The following is an 11468-nucleotide window of genomic DNA, read 5'->3' on the forward strand; positions in this document are numbered from 1 at the left end:
AATAATTCGTATAGCACACCACTAATGTAAATTACGTAATAGTTTCCGATTTCATGCCCGCTGTGAAAATACGAAAAGGGCAAAAAATCGGCTACCGCAACTCTTCCAGAACCATCCAAAGCAAAAGCCCCTAGTTTCCTTCTCGGAGAAATTACTACCAAGCCCCTACCGAGCTCCCTCGTATAAATTCAACCCTCTTCTCCCCTCTCAACTCAGAACAGAGCCCAAAAAAAAAAAAAAAATACTCAATCAAACCCATGGAAACCGCCATCGGATCTCAACGGCCCAAAACCCGTCTCAAACAGCACCGCCACCGCCGCCTCCACAGTCCCGGAGGCACTCTCGGCCGCCACCTCGCGCGCCGCCCGTCGTCCAAGTCGGCGTCTCCGACATCTTCACCGTCCCCGGAGACTTCAACCTCACCCTCCTCGACACCCTCATCGCCGAGCCGCCCTCACCAACGTCGGCTGCTGCAACGAGCTCAACGCCGGCTACGCCGCCGACGGCTACGCCCGCTCGCGCGGCGTCGCGCGTGCGTGCGTCACGTTCACCGTCGGCGCCTCAGCGTCCTCAACGCCATCGCCGGCGCCTACAGCGAGAACTCTCCCGTCATCTTGACCCGCATCGTACCGGTGGCGCCCAATTCCAACGACTACGGGACGAATAGAATCCTCCATCATACAATTGGGCTCCCTGATTTCTCTCAGGAGCTGAGGTGTTTTCAGACCGTTACCTGCTTTCAGGTTAGTGAAGGAATGATTTCGTCTTTTTCGGGGGGGTTTTGGTTTTGGTTTTTGGTTTGAATTGAAGTGGTTTTTTTTTGTTGAATTCAGGCGGTGGTGAATAATTTGGAGGATGCGCATGAGCAAATCGACACGGCGATATCGACGGCGTTGAAGGAGAGCAAGCCGGTGTATATAAGTATCAGTTGTAATTTACCGGCGATCCCGCATCCGACGTTTTGTCGGGAACCTGTGCCTTTCTTCTTGTCACCCAAGTGAGTGTTTTATTGCATTTTTTAAAAAAGAAAATTTTAGTTTTTTTATCGGATTGTTTCTTGGTTTTTTTGAAATGCCCAGATGATATATATATATATATTTTTGCTCTGTTTTAGATTATTGGAAGGAATTATACTCTGTTTTGCTTTCTAGATCATTGGTGAGAAAAGTGAAGCAGAGTTTTAAGGAATACCTATGAATTATTGTAGGATCAATTATAGAAAGCATTTTACTTCTAATTCTTTCTTGAAACGGAATATGATTGCTTATAGAAATAAGCTTATCCATTTTTTTTTAAATTATCATCCATTTTTTATACCTTCTCGCATCCATTTTGTTTGACGAGTATAATTACCATACTCTCCATTGCATCTATAATGTTTTTGTTTTAGTGGGAATCTCATATTGCTTTGTAGAATATGACTATATTCAAAGAGAAATCTACTGGTTTTCCTTTACAGTTGCTTTCTAGTAAAGTTTCTAATACTACGGATGACCCATTGGATATTCTTTTACTTGAACTGCCATTAGAAGTTGCTTATGATCAAATCTTAAGAGTAACCCATCAATTCCTGATGGCATTACGAAAATATAGACGGGGGGGGGGGGGGCGGGGGGGGGGGGGATCCCTAACCTGCAGGCCACACAGCTCGGCACCTTATGTTAGTGGGCAGGGCCCGTTTTGATGTACCAATTATTCTTTGTTTTTTTGTTATGTAATCTAGCTAATTCAAATTTATGATCAAACTATGAGTAAAGCAACTGCAAAGGGTCTGGTAAGCTGCAGTGGAAGCCACAGCCTCCTTCCTTAACAAAGCAGTGAAGCCAGTCCTCGTTGGTGGCCCAAAACTCCGCGTCGCAAAAGCCTGTGAAGCCTTTGTCGAGCTCGCTGATGCCTGTGGCTATCCGATCTCCGTCATGCCCTCTGCCAAGGGCCTCGTCCCCGAAACCCACCCCCATTTCATAGGCACCTACTGGGGTGCTGTTAGCACTGCCTTTTGCGCTGAAATCGTCGAGTCCGCTGATGCCTACATCTTCGCGGGCCCTATCTTCAACGATTACAGCTCCGTCGGCTACTCCCTCTTGATAAAGAAGGAGAAGGCGATTATAGTGCAGCCTGATCGAGTTGTGGTGGCGAATGGGCCTGCGTTTGGGTGCATATTGATGAAGGATTTTCTGAGAGAGCTCGCGAAGAGGTTGAAGAAGAACACAACAGCATATGAGAACTATAGGCGGATATTTGTGCCTGACGGCCGGCCGCTGGAGGCGGCTCCAAGAGAGCCTCTAAGGGTGAATGTTCTGTTCAAGCATATTCAGGAGATGATTTCTGGCGATAATGCTGTGATTGCTGAAACTGGGGATTCTTGGTTCAACTGTCAGAAGCTGAAATTGCCTGAAGGATGTGGGTAAGTTCGCTATATGGATAACACGCAATTATACTTTTTATGCATCAAAATCTGCATAATTTTATACAGTATATTACTTATTAATCTATTTTTAGTTACATGTTTAGTGGCTTCTCAATCTGGATTATTCTGATACGCTTCTGCTGGACCAAAGCTCCGATATGTAGCGTTGATTATAATTTTTATATTTTAATATATTTTTAGTTTGAAAGTCTTTTTCATGAGCTGAAACTTGGACTCAAGGTTGCGGTGCTTTTTTATTTTTATTTGTTTATTGGGAAAAAATTGCTTTAAATGTATGGTACTATGTTCTATAGAATTGAACCTGAATTGCTTTGATATCATCAAGTCTCTTTCACAATACCAAAACTTCGAAGTTCTAACTAATTTTTATGATTCTTTTGCAGATACGAGTTCCAAATGCAGTATGGATCAATTGGCTGGTCAGTAGGAGCAACTCTAGGGTACGCTCAGGCTGCTAAAAACAAGCGTGTCATCGCCTGCATTGGTGACGGAAGCTTTCAGGCAAGAAATTCAATCCAAAACACCACTCATACAATATTCCAAACTCTCAATTTCTAACACCATTCTTACATGTTAATTCAATATCTCAGGTTACAGCGCAAGACATATCGACAATGTTGAGGTGCAATCAGAACACAATCATTTTCCTGATTAACAACGGAGGATACACCATTGAGGTTGAGATCCATGACGGCCCCTACAATGTTATCAAGAACTGGAATTACACAGGATTGGTCGAAGCGATCCATAATGGCGAGGGGAACTGCTGGACGGCAAAGGTTTTCTGCGAGGAGGAGCTCAAGGAGGCGATAGAGGCTGTGACAGGGACAAAGAAGGATTGCTTGTGTTTCATTGAGGTGATAGTGCACAAGGATGATACTAGCAAAGAGCTGTTGGAGTGGGGATCTAGGGTTTCTGCGGCTAACAGTAGGCCGCCGAATCCACAGTGACCAGGGTTTTATTTGTGCAGGATTTGTGAGTTTTAGATTTGTTGAGTTATAGATGGCGAGAAGTTGGAGGCTTGGGTCTTCTGCGTGATATCCAGATTGTACTTAAAAGATGTTTTTATAAAGGTTTGTTTAATTTGCTGACTGCTGTTACTGCAGGAGTTGTCTGGTATTCAAGTAGGAGATTTTGGATGTTGTTGTAATTAATAAATGTTGTTGTAGTAAAAGTTGTAAAAATGTAATTAGTTAGAGGCGAAGTTTGAAAAAGCTCCCACTTAGGTGGCCTAGACTCCTGCCTAGGCCAAAGTGGCACCTAGGTACCTAGGAGAGTGGAGACTACTTACGTGCACCGCCTAGATTTTGGACAAATTTTCAAAACCATCCGGTTTTGAAATTTATTCCCAAAAAAAGACCCCTTTCAATCTTAATTTCAAAAACAGACCTAGTTAGATGAAACTGGGTCTGTTTTTGAAAAAAAAAATTTCAAACTTCACGGGAGTTGAACTCAACTCCCGTGAAGTTTTTTCTCATAACAAAACTTCACGGGAGTTGAACTCCCGTGAAGTTTTAAATTTTTTTTTTCAAAAACCGACCCAGTTTCAACCAACTGGGTCGGTTTTTGAAATTAAAGTTGAAATGGGTCGTTTTTAATAAATAAATTTTAAAAGTGATGGTTTTGAAAATTTGTCCCCTAGATTTTAGTTGTGATTCTGTTGTTAACTCCGTGTCTTCTAACCTCCTCGAACAGTCTCCACCAACTAACTATGAAAACCTCTTTTGTTGGGGAATTCAAGCTACTCGATCACCTGTCAAATATAAATCCTCTGCAGAATTTGTCTTATCGGATCTTTGTGACGCCCCAAGGTTCACACAAGGCTGCAGTCCAAGGTGAAACCCGGATTGTCAAACCTGCCAAGTACCAAACACCATGCTACGATATGTTTCACTATCACAGTCACTATCTCTCTAGTGAAAATAACAAATAGGTGAAGGTACAAACAGGCAAATAATAAAAGTAGTATAAAATCAGATATGCACAGAAGAAGTATATCAACAAATGAGCCCAACTGAAATAGAATGAAGATATCTCTGATTCAGAAATACATCTCAACACAATGAGTCAAATGAAATCTCACTAAGGCACTCAGCCTCTACAAAAATGAATACAACTCTAAAATCTGAACAATGAACATAACTATATAGTGGAGCTTCAACTGCTAAAACCGTGCGACGGCGACTAAGCTAGAACTCCGTCATCCTGCGGCTCTCCGAAACTCTGATCTGTCTGAAAGATACAATTTAAACAAAAAGAACAACAACAAGAGCGTCAGAGCGCTACAGCAAGATCACCTCCATCCGCCCCCAGGGGAAGGGCTGCTAGATGAAGTGGAGGCTCTATCTATTAAGCATAGTCTACCTATATCATTTTCCCCGTATCTAATGGAGTTAATATTTAGACACCTACAAGACGAGACGTAGTACGTCAAGCAAAATAATACAAACAAGGAAACCCCCATATATATACTATATGTCTCAAATTGTAGATCCCTAAATACAAATTCCAACTCTATGAATGAAAACAACACTCAAAAGAAATACTCCAAACCTCAACTATATGGAACCAATGTTACAATCTCGAACTCCTTCTCAAGTAGTTGGCGCAATTATAAGAGAATATCATTCAACTCAAAAATTATCATAGGCCATATCATGTATGCCACAAACCAAAGAATATACCCTACTCATGGGTAATCTAACATGGGAGTAACTATAACTGATAATACATATATGTGTGCATCTCTTTATGCAATAGCGATACTTTTTTAATATTCTTACTCAATCGCTCTGCGACAATAGGTCTTATCTCCCTATCCCGGATACATGGAATGACGATACTTTTGTAATTTCATACTCAATGGTCCTGCGAAAATAGGTTTTATTATGTCCCTATTCCGGATACATGTAATAATGATACTATTGTAATACTCTTACACAATCGTTCTGCGGCAAATAGGTTTCATCTCCCTATTTCCGGATACGTATAGAACATCATTATTCATATGTGTTTATCAATTTAACTCGTGTCGAAAGTGTGTCAATCTAACACAATCTAGCATACATACACCAATCTCGGTGTGCGTGTCCACATCTGAAGTTCACCATAATCCCAGGTGTTTAACAATCACTAATATCATAGTCTATCATCATAAGGTCGAGAAATTCGTTCGACAACCAAAAACAAACTCAAATATACATGCATAGCCGAAATAGACTGGCGGTCGACCGCGACGGACTCCCGCGACGGGCTCCAGAGACTACCCAGGTCTCTGTCCTGCACGCGGTCGACCGTGGCGGTCGACCGTGAACCCTGTTTCCAGATTCTCATGCTCTTTGTGTATGTCGTGTTCACGTCATGTTTCCTCGATATAAACATGTCTAAAACTTCATAAAATTTGTATGCAAACATGCCACAGCAGATGTGAACATCTGGAAACAACTCAACAATTATAAACATAATTTTATGCATTAGATTTGTATTCAAAACCCTAAAACATACATGAAGGCTCAAAACAACGAATCAAACATCTTTCTTTAGATTAACTAAATTCTTCAATCTAAAGCATGGATTTTTAACATATTAAACATAAGCATGATTGCCAATCAACTTAGGAAAGATAATCATTCATTCAATCATATTTTAACACTTAGGTATCACAAACCTAGGGTTTTCTCATCTTTAATCCACATGCAAACTCAATTAAAAGTCAAATGATTAACAAGATAAAAACGAATTTAAAAAAACAACCCTAATGTTCATGATCATATTCTATTATAAACAGCAAGAAAAACATATAGATCTAACATGAGTTTAAGATCTAACAACAAAAATCTAATCTTTTTCACATTAGATTAAGATCTAAGCATGTAAACACAAAATAAACTTCTAAGCTAGTTATTTAACTATGGGGATGGGTTTGGTTTTAAGTGATCTTGCCTTAATCTTATGTGCAAGTCTCTGAAACAATCAACAAGCAAACCACGAGCATGAACAACCCGTTCTCCCTCGCTACACGTCGATGATCTCGCCCTCGTGCCGGTGTTTTGCTTCACAAAGCTCTCCAAACTCATGAGATAAAGGTTTAGGGTTTTTAAGGGGAGAGGGTGGCTGCTAGGGTTCATAGATATGATAAAAGAAAAGAATTTTCGTGAAAAACACAGGTATTTATAGAGACAAACCCGAAACAAAACTGTTTGACCCGAACCAGGAAACCTAGTCTGACTAGGAAAACAATCTTTGGTATTATGGCTGTAACTTTCTCATACGACCTCGGAATAAGGTGATATAAGATTTGTTGGAAAGATGTTGAAGAGACCTACAACTTTAGTCTTTTACACTTTTCCAAATTCTGACTGAATCAGTGTGTAAAATATAAAAACTCTTAACTGATCATTATTCCTAGATTTTCACTCTTTTGGCCTTTGTGCATGTCTTGTGCATTTGCATTCATATTTTCACAAATATACATTGAATTGATCTCGAATCAATTCTTATCATACTCAAATATCAAAATATGTTATTTTTCACTATATAACATATTTACCATAATTTATCATAAAATATTCAAATTTACAGGGTTTTACATTCTTCCCCCTTAAAAGAATTTCATCCTCGAAATTCCGCAACCGTATCGTAGAGGTTAATAATACATTACCATAATTCTTCAGATATGAAACATTAAAATATCTATACTTAACACTCTAAAATATGAATATTCCCACTTAACCCCTAACTAAACGGAACTAGTACGTCGGGCAAAAAATCCAAACAAGGAACCCCCCATATATATACCATGTGTTCCGAATGATTAAGAGCTAAGTGTTAATACCCCCATTTTAGCGTTACATATAAATATGACCATATAGAACAATAAAAAATCATAAACATCAATAAGCAATAACCAAATCAATTTACCCACTAGAATAGTTGCGGGTAGTCGCGATGCATATCCTCCTCGCGCTCCCAAGAAGTCTCCTCATCTCTTTTCTATCTCTATTGAACTTTAACTTAATGTATTACTTCCTTTCTAAGCCTCTCGTTCTCTCTAGTAAGAATATAACCCGTGATCTCCATGGTAGTTAAATCTATCTGAAACTCAAATTCTGGTGCATCAATCACCCTCTGCTACTCCTCGTCACGCAATTACTTCTAAATTATCAAAACATGGAAAACATCGTGTCTACTTGACATTGATGCTAGAAGATCTAGCCCATACAAAACGGCTCCAAAAATGTTCAACTCTCATGAACGGGCCAATATACCTTGGGGTAAACTTTCTCCGTCTACCAAGTCACTAAATACATCGGCGATATTTTCAATAAGACATAGTCCTCAATCTAGAACTCTAACGATCCTCGTCTCTGGTCTACGTAACTCTTTCGACGACTATGCGCTGCAAAAATGAGTTCCCGAATCTCTGTTACCTTTTCTGTAGTTTTACTTACAAGCTCCTGTCTAAGCAATAAACTTTCTTGTATTTCTGTCAAATGAATAAGCAATCTATAATGCCTCCCGTATTATTCCTCATACGGTGCGATGCCAATAGTCTATGATAAATGATATTATCATCACACTCAATCAATGGAATATGATCCTCCCAGCTATCCTGCAAGTCTATAATATATGTTTGCTACATGTTTTCCGACACTTGGTTTACTCTCTCCATTTGCCCATCCGTCTGTGGGCAAAAAACACTAGAATATCACACTGGCTATCTATCAAATTCTGAAAACTCCTCCAGGAGTGCCTCTTCACATCTTTGTACATTTTTATTGTACCTGAATACACTGTATATCTGGTATGAAACGACTCAACTGTCACGAAATATAAGTTATACCCTCTGGGTCTGCATCAAAACACCTCCTAGTCCTGTTAATGACGTATCCACGTAAATGACAGATATTGTATCACTGCTCAGAAAAGTCAAAATTGTTACTGTAGTCTATCTAGCCTTAATATTCTCAAAGGCTTCCTGGCACCCCGTGTCCAAAGTAAACTATACACCCTTCTTCATAAGGTGTGCAAGTTGTATCACAATCTTCGATAAGTCCCGAATGAACTTTCTCTCATACCCTACCAAAACTATGAATCTTTGTAATGGTTCTTAGCGGCTCCCAAACAAGTACAACCTTAACAATGGATGGATCCACTGTTATGCCCCCTGCTGATGACGTGGCCTAAAAATCTGATCTCTTATAGCCAAAACTCGTATTTGCTGAACTCAGCATATCACTGATGCCTCTAATCTCGATTATCCGCTATGCCTGCAATGCCAATAGAGGATGCTGCTCGTGTTCTGCCTCCGATCCCGAAAATATAAGGATGTTGTCGATAAAACGACTACGAGCTGGTCCTAACATGGACGAAAAACCCGGTTCATCAAATCCATGAATACCGCGGGTGCATTGGTCAGCCCAAATGGCATGACAAGAACTCAAAAGACCCATACCGAGTCAGAAAATGTGGTTTTAAAAATATCCATTTATCGCACTCGCAACTGGAAATAACTAAGACGAAGATCAAACTTCGAGAAATGTTGCGCTCCCTGCAGCTGGTCGAACAAGTCATAAATCCTCAATGGTGGATACCTGATCCAAATAGTGACTTTGCTCAACCCATGATAATCAACACACAATCGCATGCTATAGTCATTCTTCTCCACGAAGAGGACCAGCGCTCCCACAAAAAGACTCCGTAGAATAAAACTCAGAGATAACATCTCATCTAGTGGTGTCTGTAGCCCCCTCATCTCAATGGGTGCCACACGATAGGGTGCTTGGAATATCGGTACGGTGCCTACTGCAACTCGATACAGGGAAACAACCTCTCTCAGTGGAGAAAAATAGGTATGTCCTGAACGACATCCTTATACTCTGAGACGACTCCGATCTCGCTCAAAACTGCACCCCGATCCCGTATCATCACCTCCTTGACGCATGCCAGAAATGACTCCGCATTTTGGTTACCCTATGAGGTTGCTACTATTTATACAACCCCAACGAATGCTCACAAGCGTACTGTTTTAGCAAAACAGTCGTACTAATATTATAGGATGATAACTATTTCATACCAAGAATGATGTCGAAATTCGACATCCACAAGACAGCCATGTAAAAGATGGACTCAAAATCATCTATATTGATGACACATCTCCTATATATATACTCTCTAATAGGGACACCTCCCCTATAGGAGTAGAAACTAATAACAGAACATCTAAGGGATGAGTAACTAACTGAAGCCTATACATGAAGGCATGAGATATGAAAGAATACGAAGTTCCTGAATCAAACAAGATTCGAGCTGGATAAGAAATTACTACGAAAACTCAGTTCACACTATGATCATGTGGCGCGACTACATAAACTCTGCTGGTGGCCGGCGCCTGCTGCGCTACTGACAGTGAAACACATGGGTCCATCTGACACTGATGAATACTCTGAATAGCGTAATTATGGCCTATTGGCTCCTAAATCCTTGGAAAAAAAACTGGTAGTACATCTATCCTCCGATGCTGGCCGTAACCGCGGCCCTAAGACTATTAACCCTGACCTCTGTCATGCTGGTCTCCTGCTGGTATACTGCGATAATCCTTCACTCTATGTCCGATCTTATTATAATTGTATCATGTGTCCCGAATTATGCGCTGTTGCGGTGCTATCAAATCATGTTGTGCTATCTTCTTATAATATCTTTGTTGCTAATGGTAAATATTCTTACCCCACTGTTGTGTCCTCTAGATCCCATAATAGGCCTCTTGCCCTTGTTATTTCCATAATGCTGGTCTTGATTTCATTATTAACTATAGGTATATCTCACTACTTTAGTCGAACCAGCTCTAACTGCTTGTCGAAGAAGCAAACAAAATTTTCCCAAATAAGTGATATTCACTGCTCCTACGAAAATCTAAAGTTATTGCTATCCTTTGCTGCCATTCTCCGGTGATGATGAAATTATTGGTATTGCCTCTTCATTAGGCCTGACTGGTACAATTGGTGGTGAAACTCCAAAAAATGATACTGCTGACGAAAACGGATGTGCCTCTCGCTCCTCGAGTATTACAAAAGCTTACTGCAAATGGTTCCATAAAGTCGATCAGATACTGTGGAGCCTGCTACGGCTCGGGCTCTAATTGCCTAGCTCTCCGAGTGTGAGTTTTATCTCGACCGCCTCCTCGCCCCAACATTTATAATATCAAGAGGAGAGCTTAATGGACACAGTAAATGAGGTCCCAAATATATATATATACATAACGTATCACAATACTTATTCATAACATGTAGTATTCACGCAAATACTTTAAATCAACATAAAATAATCGTCATAAAAAAAATTTTCCGAAATTTTGAGAAATACACACATATCGTCCTCACTCATTCTAGGAAATTCTTAGCGGATTCTATACATGAATCCTAAGAAACTCTATTCTAGCTCCACGACTCGACACATGATGATCCTAAGGATGCTGGAACTAGAGCTCTGATACCAACTGTGACGCCCCAAGGTTCACACAAGGCTGCAGTCCAAGGTGAAACCCGGATTGTCAAACCTTCCAAGCACCAAACACCATGCTACAACATGTTTCACCATCACAGTCACTATCTCTCTAGTGGAAACAACAAATAGGTGAAGGTACAAACAGGCAAATAATAAAAATAGTATAAAATCAGATATGCACAGAAGAAGTATATCAACAAATGAGCCCAACTGAAATAGAATGAATATATCTCTGAGTCAGAAATACATCTCAACACAATGAGTCAAATGAAATCTCACTAAGGCACTTAGCCTCTACAAAAATGAATACAACTCTAAAATCTGAACAATGAACATAACTATATAGTGGAGCTTCAACTACTAAAACCGTGCGACGGCGACTAAGCTAGAACTCCGTCAACCTGCGGCTCTCCGAAACTCTGATCTGCCTGAAAGATACAATTTAAACAAAAAGAACAACAACAAGAGCGTCAGAGCGCTATAACAAGATCACCTCCATCCGTCCCCAGGGGAAGGGCTGCTAGATAAAGTGGAGGCT

The 11468-nt window shown here is 40.4% G+C and overlaps 1 protein-coding gene across 1 annotated transcript; it reads left to right on the plus strand.

The window, feature by feature from the left end:
- On the plus strand, positions 233–3519 carry LOC109843566 (pyruvate decarboxylase 2-like). The gene is given in 8 exon segments (XM_020412507.1): positions 233–365; positions 368–449; positions 452–556; positions 559–743; positions 834–1001; positions 1758–2404; positions 2812–2929; positions 3019–3519. Coding segments are annotated over 8 exon segments (1773 nt in total). The 5' UTR covers positions 233–257; the 3' UTR covers positions 3379–3519.

The sequence above is a fragment of the Asparagus officinalis genome, chromosome 5, assembly GCF_001876935.1.
Source record: "Asparagus officinalis chromosome 5, Aspof.V1, whole genome shotgun sequence".
Taxonomy (NCBI): domain Eukaryota; kingdom Viridiplantae; phylum Streptophyta; class Magnoliopsida; order Asparagales; family Asparagaceae; genus Asparagus; species Asparagus officinalis.